The sequence below is a fragment of the Dictyostelium purpureum genome, assembly GCF_000190715.1.
Source record: "Dictyostelium purpureum unplaced genomic scaffold DICPUscaffold_194, whole genome shotgun sequence".
Classification (NCBI taxonomy): domain Eukaryota; phylum Evosea; class Eumycetozoa; order Dictyosteliales; family Dictyosteliaceae; genus Dictyostelium; species Dictyostelium purpureum.
Genome location: NW_003519530.1, coordinates 42,736 through 58,940, shown reverse-complemented (window position 1 = coordinate 58,940; position 16,205 = coordinate 42,736). Strand labels below are relative to the sequence as shown.

Here is a 16,205-nt window from a genome sequence, read left to right as displayed (position 1 = left end):
AAAAATAAATATAATACATTACCTTTTTATTTTTTTTTAAACTTAATACTATTAAAAACAAAACTAAACTAAATGTACAACCAAACAAAACATAAGATATGGTTTTATCGGCCATTATAATAAGATGAGTAAGGGAGATCCCAAAACACAATATGGTAATGATTGAAAAAATTATTGAAATTTTATCGGAAATACTATTGTTGGTTTGATTAGATATATAAATATTTAGTTCTCTAATAAAATTCCTAAAATCTTCTTTTTCAATCCATGGAATTAATTCTTTGGGAAAAACCAAATCAAATGGTTTCTTATTTAATTTTTTTAATACTAAAAAATCTTTTTTTTTTTCTTGAATAATTATTTTATTACTTAGTTTATCAATGTTTATTATTTCAATCTTGTTTTCATTATTACTATTATCATCATTACTATTATTATTATTATTATTATTATTATTATTATTATTATTATTATTATTATTATTATTATTATTATTATTATTATTATTATTATTATTATCTATTGTTTTATCTGCATCATTATTTGTTATGATTGTTGTAGTTGAATTATTAATTTCATTTAATAAAATACCATTATCCTCTATCATTTATTTATTTATTTACATGTAGTATATATTTTATACATAAAATAATTATATATATACTATTTTTAATTTGATCAAAAATTAAATAAATAAATAAATAAAAAATTTAATACATAACTTTTTTATTTTTTTTTTTTCAACTTATACTATTATCATTATTATCATTATTTAAAAAATAAATATTGAAAAGTCTTAAACTCCTTTCATTTTTATTTTTAAATTTTTATTTTTTTATTTTTTTTTTTAATTTTTTTTTATTTTTTATATTAAAAAAAAAAAAAAGATTAGTTGGGGCAACAAGTCAAAAAATGATTTGAATTTAGGGGTTGATTTTCAAATTAACACCAATTTGTGTAAATATCATCATTTTATACTTTTACATAAAATAAAAAAAAATAATTTAAAATTAGATGAATCCATTATGATATTGTTTTAAAAATCATTTTGTTGGAGTGTGTGTGGGTAAAATAAAGAAAAAAAAAAAATCAATTTATTTTAGTTTTAGATTTTTAAAATAACTTTGTTGTTCTTTATATTTTTTTTTTTTTTTTTTTTAAATTTTTATTTTTTAAATATATACATTTTAGAGATTATTTTCATTAATGTTGTTATTAATTTCATTTTGATTAAACTCTAAATTTATACTAATATCTTGAATTATATTATTATTAAAGTTATTAATATTATTTTCATTTACAGAATTTGATTCACTAAAAACCAATGATGGTAGTGAAGTTGATGATGTTGATGGAATAGGAATTGATGCTTGAGAAGGTGGTGTTATAATATTTTGATTTTGATTTTGGGTATTATTATTATTTAATGGATTTTGAAAAACGTATGGAGTTTTAATAAATGTTGGGTATTCTATGATTAAAGCAGTTTGAATAAATTCCCAACCTGATCTTTTTGAGCTTTGTATTTTTCTGAAAAGACCTTTAAAAACTAATGGATATAATTTTTGACTAAGTTCAAAGTAATAATTATCGAAACCTAATTCTATTTTCTAGAAATGATTAAAAAATATATTAGTAAAAAAGTCTTTTTTATTAAATAAAAATTTATAAAATAAAAAATAAAAAAATAAAAAAAATAATGATTTTAGACTTACCTGTTCAATTTTTTCTTTTGTTAAAAAATAATAAGTTAGTCTGAGTATAGTTCCTATTAAGATAACTGTTACACATGTAATAATTGCAACTCTGTATAAACCGGTTATAATGAAAAAAATTAAAACTGAAATGAAAACTAATAGTAAGGTAATATCAAATATTCTGCTCTTGTACTTTGAACGAGATTCGATAATTGACTCCTCTGTGATTTCGTTGATGTCATTTAATAAATCGAAAAATTCGTCTGGTTTTATAAATGGTTCTAACTCCCTATAAAATGTTTTAGTGCAAAATAAATTGGTTTCTAAATTTTTTGGGATAATTAAAACGTTGCTAAAAGGTGAGTTTTTTGAAATACGAATATTTTGAAAATTAGTGGGGATTTGATTTTGTGGTAAAGCAGGTGGTGTTGGATGTTGTGGGTGTTGTGGGTATTGTGGTGGGTTATTTATATTTAGTTGGTTATAACTAAATGATTGGTATTTTGAAATAGGTGGATTGTATAGTAATGGGGTATTTGAATTTGTTATATGCTCTTCATCATTATTATTTATTTTATATTATTTATATTTGTGAATGTATGGGTTGTGGATACATGGGTTAAAAATATTATTTCTGTTATTATTTATATGTATAATCCATTTTTAAATTAAAAATTTTTTTTTTTTTTTTTTTTTTTAATTCCCAAAAAAACTAATTTGTTTATAATTTTATATTTATATTATTTCAAAATTATGAAATTAAAATATTTAATAAATGAATTAAAAATAAAAAAAAACATTTCATTATTAAAAATATATATATTATTTTTTAAAAAAAATGAAAAAAAAAATTTTAAAAACCAGGGCGAAAATTAAACAAGAAATTTAATAAAAAAAATAATAAAAAATTTTTGTTATATAGAACTAACCCCCAATTAAATAATCCTGAATCTGGTTGCTTAAAAAAAAACTGGTTATATTATTTTACCCAGCTTATCATTCGGTGGTTTATTTCTATTTTAAAAAAAACAAGAAAAAATAAATAATTTATATTATAAAATAAAAAAATTATTTATTTTTATTAATAAAATGTAATTTACAAATTTATTAATATAAAATAATCAGTTTAGTTAATAAAATTTGGCTTTGTTTTGTTTTCTTTTTTTTTTAGGTTTTTTTTTTATTTTGGTTTTTTATTTTAGTATTTTTTAATTGCAAAATAATTTTTTTAAGTTTATTTTTTTTTATTTATTTTTTTTTAATATTATTTGTACATGTTGATTTGTTTTTTTATAATTAATTTTTAAAACTATTATTAATTTAATTTTAATTTTAAATTATTATTGGTGGTTTATTCGCAACTGTATTCAACTTGTTCTAAAGTTGCTAATTCTGTTGCTTTCATAATATAACCAAATGAATGAGAACCACCTGGTGGAATAATTGATGCCCATGTTGGTAAGCTATATTTGTTGGTATCTACTTTATCAACAGACCAAATTTGCTCGGCTTCTGAATAGAAATTGAATTTTCTAATTGGACTTGTACCTTTGTTTTTAATTGTGACTTGTACTTGAATATAATGATCGACTTCACCATTGACCCATCTGTTAACAACCTCTTGATTGACCTCAGCATTACATCCAGTTGATGGATTTGTTGGTGTTGAGGTTGGTGTTTCTGTTGGGGTGGTTGTTGGGGTTTCTGTTGGGGTTTCGGTGGTTGTTGGTGTTTCTGTTGGGGTTGTAGATGGGGTTTCTGTTGGGGTTGTGGTTGGTGTTTCTGTTGGTGTTGGTGTGGTTGTAGAACCCTCACAATATGATTGAACATCAAAAGTAACATCACCATTTTGAGAAATATAACCAAAGTTGATACTTCCACCTGGTTTAATTGAACCTACATCTCTATAGGTTGGAAGAGTAATTGTGGTACCATCATATTTGAATTCCCAAACAAAGAATAAATTATTGGTATTGGATGGAGTTAAAGTAAGGGTACTGACTGGTAAAATGCCTTCGTTTGTAAAATTAACTTGGTAAACTTTATAAACTACATTTCCATAAGTCCATTGATCGAATAGGTTTTGTTCCATTGACATTAAACAGCTAATACCATTTGAATCTTCACCAAGATCTGGGGTGTTTGTGGGTGATGAAGTTGGTGTAGAGGTTACTGATGGAGTCTCAGTTGGAACAGTTGAAGTAGATGGTGTAGCTGTTGGTGTAGCTGTTGGTGTAGCTGTTGGTGTTTCAGTTTCGACAATATTTTCATTACCCGAACCGCTACCGCCTAATGAAGAATCAGATGAAGAGGAAGAAGAAGCAGAAGAACTGCTGGAAGAACTAGTAATTCCGCCACTACTCCCCGAACCCGTACTAGTGGATGAGCCATCGCCACCTTCTCCTCCGGTGGTACCTGAACCACCAGTTGTAGATGTTCCTGTTCCTGGAGTACCTGAACCAGTAGAACCAGTTGTTATAATAGTGTCAGATGCTGGGATAACAGTAGCAACCAATGAAAGGCCACTATCTGTTGGTGAGGTGAATTCAATAGTACCTTCTTTCTTTAAAGTAGCAATATAAACTCCTGGATTTGAAGCAGAACCCGAGAATGTACCAGATGTAATTGAACCATCTGAACTTTTTATGCTGTGGGATTTACCGTCACATGAATAAAAAGATATAGTATCACCAACTTGTGCGTCTAATGTTTTCTTTACTGAATCTGAATTCCAATTTACAATGAATGCATTATCTAATATTTTAAAAAAAAAAAAAAAAAAAAAAAAAATTAATATCTAATAAATTAAAAATTTAAAAAAAAAAAAAAAAAAAAAAAAAAATTAAAATATTTATTTTTTTTATTTTTTTTATTTTTTTTTTTTAATTAAATTTTAGGAAAGGAGGTTATATTTTTAAATCTATTAATTTGGAATAATAATAATTTCAAGTTGTATCAAATGTCACTCAAAACTTTAAAGTCATTTCATTGAATTAAAAAAATGTTTTATTTGAATAATAATTAAATTAACATTTTTAAAACTTTTTTTTTTTTTTTTTTATTTTAATTATTTCAATAAAAACTATTAAAATTATTTTAGATTTTAATACCTTAATAGTTAAATATATTTTCTTTTAATTAAAAAAAAAAAATCTGAAAATTAAAAATGATCGAATAATTTATTGAAATATAAATAAAAATCATGAATGATTTTTTTCTATTATAATATAAGTAATTATGTTTGTGATCCATCTTTGAAACTATTTGCCATGCTCTAATGACAATGGTAATAGGTAAGGTATAATTATAGTTTCTTTAAAATTTTAAGGTTAACCTCTTAAATAATTAATCCATTTGATTTGCAATATTCATCACTCTTCAATTGCTAAACCATTACAATTCTATAGGTTCCAATCATATTAATTCTAAAAAAATTCTGTGAAGGATTAGCGAGGCTCACCTAAAAGTTTTAAATAAAAACAATTTAATTAAGTAATTTTAATTATTATATTTTTATATTTATTATTCTTTGCTCATTTTTTTGTGTTTTTTATTTTTTTTTTTCAAAGTATAAAATAAACCCAAATTTATTTTAAATATAACTTTAAAAGAAATTTCTTTTGAATTAACAAAATAAAAAAAATAAAAATTAAATGAATAATTTAAATAATAATTTTTATTAAATAGAATCATCATTTTTTTTTTTAACCATCAAATTAAAAATATTTTAAAAAATGATCATCGAGATAATATTTGCAAAATGTGGTTTTTTTAGATTTGATTCTCTATGAAAATTTAGATATTTTATCATCTTGCTAACGGACAAACACACAATCATTCATATCAATTTTCGAAAAAAAAAAATAAAAAAAAATAAAAAATAAAAAAATTATAATTTTTTTTTAAAACCATTATTTTAAATTTTTAAAAAAAAAAAAAAATTTAGTAAAAAGCATTACAATTATTTATATTTTTTATTTTTTATTACCCCTCTCAAAAAATAGTATTTTTAATAAATATACATATATATATATATATATATTTATATATTAAATATATATTCTCCCTTTAAAACATATTTATTAAAATATAAAAAAATTTAAAATTTTTTTTTTAAAATTTTATTTTTTTATTTTATTTTTGTTGTTTGTTAAAAAAACGAAATAAAATTTTTTGTCAGGAGTGATTAAATAAACATACTATTTTATATTTATTATATTATTTATTTTTTATTTTATTTTATTTCTAAAAATAAAATTTCTATTTAATTTTTTTGTATTATTACATCGATTGTCATAAAACTATTTTTCAAAAATAATAAAATTATAATTATATAATAATTTTTTTATTGTTTTAATTTTATTTATTTCTATTTTTGTTTTTTTTTTTCTTTTTCAATTTTTCCTAAAGAAAATCAAATAAATACAATATATATATAAAATTACCACACATAACACACCTTAACACAGAAATTATACTTTTCAAAAAAAAACAAAAAAAAAAAAAAAAAAAAAAGTTTAAAAAACCACAATTTTTTTTTTTTTTATATATATTTATAATAATAATAACTATATATCATTATAAATTATTGTATAGTAATAAGTAGTATATGATTGTATCACATATATAATAAAATAAAATAAAATTTAATATATAGTTTTTTTTTTTTTTTTTTTATTTTATTTTAACAATTGTAATTTTAAAAACACATAACAACAATATATACATATAAAAACAACAAAAACCACATCACTACACATAATAAAAATCAATTATATAAAAAGAAATGGTAACGGAAAGTTTATCAACATCACCAAATGGTGGTCATGCAGAATCATTCGCAGATTTATGGGTAAATAATAGTAAATGATAGTGTTTAAAACAGATAGCAGTGCAATCAAATTAAATATTAATATGGTCTTTGTATTATTACTTTTATTATTTATAGGATGGATATGAAAATGTTACTAAAGCAACAGAAAAAGGTGTATTATTATTAAAAGATATTATCAAATTTTTTAAAAAAAGAATTCAATCAGAGGAAGAGTACTCAAAGACATTAAATAAATTGGTTTTAAAATTTGAACCAATGGCACCAGATGGATATATTGGACCAAAGCTAAAGAATACATGGGAGCAAATCAGATTGGAAACATTAGCACATTCAAATCATCACGAAAATATTGGTAGTAATATATCAACACATATTATTGAGCCAATTGAGGGACTGATAGTGGATTTGGAGCAGAAATTAAAGGTTATACATATAGATGCCGAAAAGATATTCACATTATATCAAGAATCGGTAATGAAGTTAAAGAAAGCCAAACAAAACTATGATCGTCTATGTAAAGATTCGTTCGAGATTACAGGTGTTACTAAAGGTGAAACCCAAAAGGTTCAAAAGAGAGCGATCAAAGCAGCACAGGATGTAATTAAAGCCGATAAAGAGTACCGTGGTCAAATCAACGAAACCAACAACTCTCAAAAACTATTTTTAAGTGAACAAATTCCTAAAATAATGAATGATCTTCAAAGACTCGAGATGGTTCGTATTCACATGGTCAAGACATACTTTTTACGTTACTTCAAGAGTTTAGAAGCCACTCCACAAAAGTTCAACACAGAAACAGAGAATTTATTGGCATTAATCTCTGGTATAAACAATGAAGATGAAATTCAAGATTTTGTTAGAAAATCTAAAACCACTCATAAATATCCAAAACCATTCGAATATGAACCATATTTAGATAGATTCTCACAACACTCACAACAACCTAGTCCACAAATTTCATCTCCACAATTACTTTCACCAAGAGATGCCCCATATTTTAATAACAATTTCAACACCATCACACAGGCACAACAAACAGCACCAAATCATATATCAAACTCGTTATCATTGTCATCAGAAAATATACATAATACAAGCACAGGATCAACCAGCAGCAGCGGTGGTAGTGGCAGTAACAACAATACACCAACCAAAGAAAAAAAACCAGGTGTTTGGAACTTAAAGAGATTTAGCTCATCCATTTCAAATAGTGATAGAAAATTATTAAATAAACAAATTCAGTCCATTGGTTTGGCTCACAATGGTGGAAATGTTTTCGGTTGTAAGATAGAGGATATTATGTTTAATCAAAAAAAGAAATACCCATTATTGGAAGTCCCATTCATTATAGTATTCCTTAAGCAAAAGTTAATTTCATTGGATGTATATAAAACTCAAGGTATATTTAGAGTTCCAGGCAATGTTGTAGATATCAATAGCTTAAAGAAAAGATTTGATGAAGGAAACTATGAAGTAGGCACCAATGAAAATGTTTATACTGTAGCATCACTATTAAAACTTTGGTTAAGAGAGATCACCGAACCATTATTCCCCCCAACCACTTATGAGCAATGTATTGCCACCACTAAAAAAGAACAAGTATGTGAATTGGTCGCTTCTTTACCATTACTAAATCAAAAAATCATCGGTTATATTATCGAATTCCTCCAAGAGGCCATCAAACCTGAGTATGTTGAAACTAGTAAAATGGGTTCAGATAATTTAGCTATGGTTTTCTCTCCTTGTTTCCTTAGATCACCTCACACCGATCCAAATATACTTTTAGGTAATATCTTTAAAGAAAAAGAGTTCGTTAAGAATCTTATTGAAGGATTGGTACCATTGGAAGTATGTGATTCATTAGAGGGCCCATCAGCTGTAACTATTAGTGTAAATCAACTCAACAAAGCAGTTAAACCATTAGTTGGAACATCCTCATCACCAATGAAATCGGGTACAGAGAATGTTCCTCAATCACCATCTAATACAAATAATAATAATGGTACACCAACTAAATTAACCACTCCTTCAATTACCCAACAAAATCTTCAACAAAAGAGTTTAAGTACACCTCTACCATCAATCAAACCATTCAACAATATTATGCTTTCACCAATTATTGAAACCTCACCAAATAAACAACATCCACCTTTATCTTTATCAACCTCATCATTATCATCATCAACTACTTCAATGCCAGCATCAAATATATCATCATCATTCTCATCTGCCTCAACATCATTAAGCAGCAGCACAGGCGAAATAATGAGTCCACCACAACATCCAAAGATTAGTCAAATTAAAGGTGAAGAAAATTCAACACCAATTAAATCAGGCAATGGTGAAAAGGTACCAGTTCATTTAATGTCACCATCTGAAGTTAAGCGTAGATCAGATCATAGATATTTAGAAAATCAAGAAAAAGTTAAAGAAATGATTGATGAAATCCACACTCAACTCAATGAATTATACTCTGATATTACAACCATCGAATCAACATCCTATTTTGCTATGCAATCATCCCTTGCCATCACCAAATTCACCAAATCACTTGAAACATTCTTAACATTGGATATGTGGACTCTTACATTACCAGAGATCAAAGATCAAATCGAAAAGAATAAATTTGTATCACCACCACCATTAAACTTTAAGATTCCATCAAAATTACCAAAACTCACACCTACTGAATTAGCAAGCAATCAATCATCAATTGATTTATTAAGACAATGGTTGATCAATATAACATTAACAGTCAATCGTGCAAATGAATATCTTTGCTATTTAGGAGGTGTTGTAATTCGTATATATTCACCAGAAAGTATTAGACTAATCCAAAATCTTTTTGTCGATATTAACCTTAGACCATCAGTCGATAGTAGTAATAAATTTGCAAACTTGACTCTTGAGCAAGCAACCGTTTTCATTCAAAAAACAATTAGTCTTTTAGGACCATTAAACCCATTCACTGAAGAAGAACTCAATATTAATACCAAAGTATTAGAAACCGTTACTCCAGCATCGTTTTCACCAGCATTACTATCTGAACAAGATAGTTTATCAGGTAGCCCAATTAATTTGGATGGAGGTAACTATCACGATCATCCTCATCACCATCATCTCTTATCTATCTCACCACCAAACTTTGACTTTATACCACCATCTATTTTAATAACAAATTCTAATAAAGAAAACAAAACTTTAAATTCATCAGTTAATAGCATCAGCAGCAGTGGAAACACCAAGGAAGGCTCATCTCATCCAACACAATTCAATTTCTCTGAAGATAATCACAGCACAAATAATAGTGGTAGTAATTTAAGCATCAACAGCACAAACTCAACTAAAATGATGGATGATTTCGACGATGATATAATCGATTTTAACAGTAAATTAAAAATAGAGGAAGAAAATAAAAAGCAATTACAAGAATACAGACAATTAATTATCGATATAGTTTCAGACCTTAAAGATAAAAAGAAATTATTAAATCAATGTTCAGAGTCTGATGATTCTCAAGTTAATATTCGTTCAATTGCCAAATATTGTCTAACTCTCAAACGTGAATTGGATACATTTATAAATGAAAATGACCTTAGTAATCAGATAGAAAACGAAATCGATCCAATTATCAACAAAGATAACGATTCATTTACAAATTTAAAAATTATGACAAATCATTTCATTGGCAGAATTTCATTCATTTTAGCAACAATCAAAAATAACTCGGAATTCAATCCAAAATTATTTGAATTATTACTAAACTATAAATAAATCTAAAATATACATTTAACTTCTTATTATTTTTATTTTTTTTTTCTCAAATTGGAAAAAAAGCGCCTAATTAAAATTAGGTTGGGGTTAACCAAAAAAAAAAAAAAAAACAATTAAAAAAAAAAAAACAATTAAAATAATGAACAAACAGATTAGTTTAATTTTTTTTTTTTTAATTAATCTATTTAATTAATTTATCTTTTTTAAAATAATTTTTTTTTTTTCTATTATTATAAAAAAAAAAAAAATTTTTATTTAAATGCATTATTATAAAAAAATTTATTTTTTTTTTTATTTTTTTATTTTTTTTTGTTTTTTTTATTTTTTTTTAATTTTATTATTTATTTTTTTTATTTTAGAATCTGTTATTATTATAGTTTTTTTTATTTTTCTTTTTTTCTTTTTGGTTAATTTTATAAATCGTAATATAAATATACAGTTTTTTATTGAGCACAATAAAAAAATAGAAAAATAGTTTTAAATATAACCTTATGTTTTTAATTATTTTTAAAATTTAAAAAAAAAATTTATAAAAAGGTAAAATAATAAAAAAAAAAAAAAAATTAAAATCCCCATTATTTTATCTAAAGTATAATTATTTCATAAACTATTTACATTATTATTTTTATAAATCATTCAGTATAAAGTTATTGTTTTGATAGGTAGTTTTAGCTTTATCTATACGTTTTTTTTCTCCACTCTTGATATCAAACTACTAATAACAACCACAAAATTATAAACATTTTCAACTCTAACACCCTATATCCCACATTCACACATTGATATATGTAATTTTTTAATTTTTTTGATTTTTAAATTTATTTTCACCCACATAATAACTAAATCATTGTTTTTTATATTTGCATAGTATTATATCATTAACTTACTAATTTTTTAATTTATTATTATTATAAATTATTTTAGAGAAAATTTTAAAAATATAAAAATAATTTATTTAATTGGTATCACAAAGAATAATCATAATCATATGGAATAATTAATAGTTTAAAATTAATAAATAATTTGTAGTATCAATATAATAATAATAAAAATAATAATAATAATAATAATACAGTAATAATATTAAAAATAATATAGTAATATAGTTAATATTATAACAATAAATTTTTTTTTTAAAAAAAAACAATAATAAATTTCATTTATTCAAATAAAATAGTAATATTATACAATTATATTATTTTTTTTTTTTAAAAAAATAAATTAAAATGGATAATGAACCATCATTAAGTTCATCATCATCATCCTCATCCTCATCAACTTCAACCTCAACATTATCAGAGGAAGTTTCAAGAGAAGAACAAAGTTTAAAAGATTTAGAATCAGATCATAATAATGACGATAATAACAATAACAATGGTAATAATGATAATGATAATAATAACAATCAGCCAATAAAAACAACTTCATTCGAAGAAACACCAAACATTGATCACCAACAAGAACAACAAGCTATAAACCAGGATGTCTTTAAAAAAAATCAAGAGGATGAAGAAAAAATAGAAAGAGAACAAAAAGAAAAAGAAAACGAAGAGAAAGAGAAAGAGAAAGAAAAAGAAGAGAAAGAAAAAGAAGAGAAAGAAAAAGAGAAAGAAAAAGAAAAAGAAAATATTTCACAATCTCCACCATCACCCCCTCCACCTCCTCCACCACCATCACCTCCACTCCCAACAATTACATTAAACCCACCACCAAAAACAGAAAATAAACCACCATCACCAAAACCAACCGTTACTTTTACAGATACAAATAAAACCAATACGTCATCACCAAAAACAAATGGAAATAAAAAAGAGGGTGCAATTACAGCAAGTATTTCATCAGAAGATATTATGGCACTTACTTCATTAAATGGTTCTACTGCAAATGATAAAGGCGGTAAAAGAACAGCATCAACCATTCTTAGATCAAAATCATCACCAAACCCAGGTGCCAACAATCCCTCGCATAATCAAAATCAAAATGGTGCCATAGCCAACAAAGACGTAAACAATGCTGTAAATTTACCAGTTGTTAATGAAGAGGAGGACCCATTACCAAAGTTTCAACATGATTTTAGATTACATAGAGGCACTTCATCTTGTGTGTATTGCGGAGAAAATACTAGAATATGGTCAACAAGTTATAAATGCTTTTTCTGCGGTGTAGTTTGCCATAAGAAGTGTTTAGAATCTATGAACACGATCCCTTGTTCAAGTGCAATTCATATGAATAAATTAAATCCCAAAAGAAGAAGCCAAACATTTAGCCACCCAACCAATAATGATAACTCAGTAGCACCTGGGTCACCATCATTAGTATCATCATTAGCTGCACCACAACCTTCAAATCAAGATATTCCATCATTAAACTCAACCCCAACACTATCCCCAGCCAACGCTAACAACAATAATAATGATGATACCTCTTCTCAATTAACAACATCAACAACATCAACAACTTTATCATCTTTAAATGAATTAAATGGATCTGAAAAACCAGATGATGATATGATTAATTTAATGTTTGATACATTAATGGCAGATTTAGATTTAACAATTCCAGCATCCAAACTATCAACTACTAGAAAATGGTTATTATTAGAGCAAAAGTTTAAATTGAAAAAAGATGAACTATTACCAGAATATTTTATAAAGAATCTTCAAGAACAGCCATCCAAATCAATTTTCCAATCACTTGTTGTTATTCTTAGAACCAATGTAACCAAAGGTTGGATGAATTCATTTGTTGCTATGAATGGTGTAGAAATATTATTTAGTTTATTATTAAAATCAAAAAGAAAAGATTATAAAGACGACTGTGTTATATCAATTGGTAAAGTTATGTCAAACCCTGTAAGTTTTTAAATATAAATATTAATTTTAACATTTTTATAATACAAATACTAATATTATTTTTATTTTTGTAGATTGGTTTAAATGCTGTTGCAGGTTTACCAATTGCTCCAAAAGCAATTGTAAAAGTTATTAGGTCAAAACAATTTGGATTAAAGAGTAAAGCAATTGCTATCGAATTATTAACAGTAATGTTATTAGATAAATATGTCCCAGGTGGTTGTAGTTTAGTATTGAAAGCATTAACCAAAACTAAAGAAAAGAGAAGATTTGCATTCTTTGTACGTTTTATTAAAGATAACGAATCTTTGGAAATGAAGACCAAGGCATTATGTTTTATCAATGTGTTAATTTTCGAAATGGAGGATATGAATGTTAGAGTTAATATTAGAAGCGAATTCCTTCGTCTAGGTCTTTACAATTATTTAAGAGATTTGAAGAAAGGTTTGACTCACGAAAAAACACTCTACACCCAAATCGAAATCTTTGAAGAGATGATGAACGAAGATAACCAAGAGCTTGACCTTAGATTAGAAGATTTAAAGAAACAACTGGGTATAGATATTGAAGATGTTGATCAAGTTTACAAAGCTCTCAAAAATACAACTAATAAAAGTGGACTTAATAAATCTTTATTAAATATTCTTCAAAATCTTTTAGTTATCAAAGCGTGTGACCCAATAGATGGTACCAAATACTTTATAATGTGCGACACCTTAATCAAACAAATATCTTTACATAAAGGTGGTTTCGAGGATCCAAATAATTTCGATTTCAGAGGTTTAATGATAGGTCTAGAAAATGCTTCCGCTGAGGTAACCCTCAATAGAAAGTTAGGTGAATTAGAAAAACAAAATATTGACAAAGCTATGAAACTCCAAGAGCAAGATATAAATATAAAGAGTTTAGTAGATCTTTTGAAACAAGTTAAAGAAGGAGGTGCTAGTGATCCAGCAATGGTTAAAAAGATTGAAGAGATGATCAAGTCAATGGAACCACCTCCATCAGCCCCAGAGCCATCTGCTATTGGGGTTCCACCACCACCCCCACCACCACCAGGCGGTAAGTTAGCAGGAGGTGCCATAGTTTTACCAGGATCCCCTGACGAAGCAGGCGCACCACCCCCACCTCCACCCCCACCACCACCAGGAGGAGCAGGCGCACCACCACCTCCACCACCCCCACCAGGTAAAGGTTTTAAGAAAGCACCAGCAGCTATTCAATGTCGTCCTCCACCAAAAGTTCCAAAACCAAAACATCCATTAAAAGCACTTCAATGGACTAAATTACCTCCTGTCAAAGTTAACGAATCATTGTTTGATAAGCTTGGACCAATGGACGATGTTAATTTACCATGGGAATCTATCGAGGATGAGTTTGCAGCCAAGGTTATTATTAGAGAAAAGAAAGTTGTTAAGCCAAAAGGTCCTGCACAAGTTATTGATCCAAAACTTGGTCAAAATATAAGTATCTTTTTATCACAATTTAAAGGTATCCCAACCAAACAACTTATTGCTTGTATTCAAAATATGGATGAACAGCAAATTTCACGTGACCAAGTCAAGCAAATGTCCAAACTTTTACCAAGCAAAGAAGATATGGCAGCATTAAAAGAGTACCTCCAAGCTGAAGATCGTTCCAAACTTTCAGTTGCAGATCAATATTGTATTGATATTGGAGCCTTACCATTTGCAAGTGAAAAGATCTCGATGTTTTTATTAAAATCCGAATTTAAATCACGTCTCGAAGAAGTAAAACCACAAATTGGTGCAGTTTCATTAGCATGCGACGAAGTATTCAAGAGTAAGAAGCTACTTCGTATCATTGAAATCATTTTAGTATTGGGTAACTTTATCAACTATGGAACACCAAGAGGTGATCAAAGTGGTTTCAAAATCGAATGTCTTTATAAACTTGTTGATACCAAATCATCAGATCTCTCATCCAATTTAATTAATACCTTTGTAAAATATTGTACAGAAAAAGAACCACAACTTTTAACATTTGCCGATGAAATGCCATCACTTGCAACTGCACGTAAAACTATTTGGTCTGGTGTCGTTGCTGATGTATCTTCAATTGGTCGTGATGTAAATAGCGTAAAACAAATGGTCGAAACTCTTCAAAAAGCTAATGAACCATTTAACCAATCGATTGTTACCTTCCTTTCATCTGCCTCATCCGAAGTAGAAAGAATGAGAAAACTTTTAGAATCAACCCAAGAAAACTTTAAGAAGCTTTGTATATTCTTTGCTGAAGATCCAACAAAGGTTCAACCAGAAGAGCTATTCGATATCTTTGGTAGATTTATAACATTGTTTGAAAATGCCACCACCCACCTTCAACAACAAAAAGAAGAACAAGAAAAAGAAGCTAAAAGACAACAACAAAAACAACAAAGACAAGAAAGAGCAGTTAGAAAACTTACAACAAGTAATGAGGATAAAAATGATGGTGGTAGTGCCGATAAAAGTGATGAAGAGGATGTCGTTAACGACTTACTCATGGCTGTAAGAGATGGTGACGCTTTTAGAGGTAGATTTGGCAGAAGAAGAGTTGCTATTGCCTCATCGAAAATTACACCAAATTTAGACCCAACTAAAATTTTACCAACTTCATCTCCCTCAAAAGAAAAGTCATAAAACACTAATTTATAATATAAACCAATAATAATTTTCTTTTTTTCACTATAAACGAAAAAAAAAAATATGAATAATAAAAATAAAAAAAAAAACAAACTATTTATTTATTAAAATATATTTTATTTATAAAACTTAAATAAAATATAACAAAATTAAAAAAAAACCATAGTTTATATTTATTAAATCTTTTATCTTTTTTTATTTTTATAACAAAGTGTTTAAAATATCTAAAAAAAAAAAAAAAAAATATTGGTTGATCTTTTTTTAGTTATTATTTTATTGTTTATTTTTTTTATTTTTTTATTTTTTTTAAATAATATTTTCATCCTATTATTAACATCTCATTCTTTTATTTTGAGAAAAAATAATTAATAATTTATTTACATATTTTTTTCCGTTGCACAAA

General features: G+C 26.1%; 5 protein-coding genes across 5 annotated transcripts; 2 read left to right on the top strand and 3 right to left on the bottom strand.

Annotated features, from left to right (window-relative positions):
* Window positions 1–22: 22 nt before the first annotated feature.
* DICPUDRAFT_80622 (uncharacterized protein) lies at window positions 23–607 on the bottom strand (the record flags this gene model as incomplete). Its single annotated transcript, XM_003289800.1, has 1 exon — window positions 23–607. A coding segment is annotated over one exon (585 nt), but the record flags the coding sequence as incomplete, so codon positions are not given.
* Window positions 608–1,187: 580 nt separating this feature from the next.
* Window positions 1,188–2,697, bottom strand: DICPUDRAFT_80621 (uncharacterized protein; the record flags this gene model as incomplete). The annotated part of the gene is made up of 3 exons (XM_003289799.1): window positions 1,188–1,610; window positions 1,716–2,249; window positions 2,686–2,697. 3 exons carry the CDS (start codon window positions 2,695–2,697, stop codon window positions 1,188–1,190), a joined length of 969 nt encoding a protein of 322 aa, XP_003289847.1.
* Window positions 2,698–3,048: 351 nt separating this feature from the next.
* On the bottom strand, window positions 3,049–5,539 carry DICPUDRAFT_154318 (uncharacterized protein; the record flags this gene model as incomplete). The annotated part of the gene is made up of 2 exons (XM_003289798.1): window positions 3,049–4,451; window positions 5,530–5,539. The coding sequence occupies 2 exons, from the start codon at window positions 5,537–5,539 to the stop codon at window positions 3,049–3,051; spliced, it is 1,413 nt and encodes a 470-aa protein (XP_003289846.1).
* A 1,106-nt stretch (window positions 5,540–6,645) lies between these two features.
* On the top strand, window positions 6,646–10,330 carry DICPUDRAFT_56354 (uncharacterized protein). Its single transcript, XM_003289810.1, has 2 exons — window positions 6,646–9,619; window positions 9,746–10,330. Exons 1-2 carry the CDS (start codon window positions 6,787–6,789, stop codon window positions 10,303–10,305), a joined length of 3,393 nt encoding a protein of 1,130 aa, XP_003289858.1. The 5' UTR covers window positions 6,646–6,786; the 3' UTR covers window positions 10,306–10,330.
* Window positions 10,331–11,531: 1,201 nt separating this feature from the next.
* Window positions 11,532–15,799, top strand: DICPUDRAFT_154316 (uncharacterized protein; the record flags this gene model as incomplete). The annotated part of the gene is made up of 2 exons (XM_003289809.1): window positions 11,532–13,157; window positions 13,232–15,799. The coding sequence occupies 2 exons, from the start codon at window positions 11,532–11,534 to the stop codon at window positions 15,797–15,799; spliced, it is 4,194 nt and encodes a 1,397-aa protein (XP_003289857.1).
* Between the last annotated feature and the right edge of the window lie 406 nt (window positions 15,800–16,205).

What these genes read in the sequence shown, in the direction of transcription:
- DICPUDRAFT_56354 (XM_003289810.1), top strand. Translation starts at nt 6,787, where the DNA reads ATGGCACCAGATGGATATATTGGACCAAAGCTAAAGAATACATGGGAG. An exon ending in CCCAATTAATTTGGATGGAG is followed by an intron (nt 9,620 to 9,745) that starts GTAACTATCACG and finishes TAAATTCATCAG; the next exon opens with TTAATAGCATCAGCAGCAGT.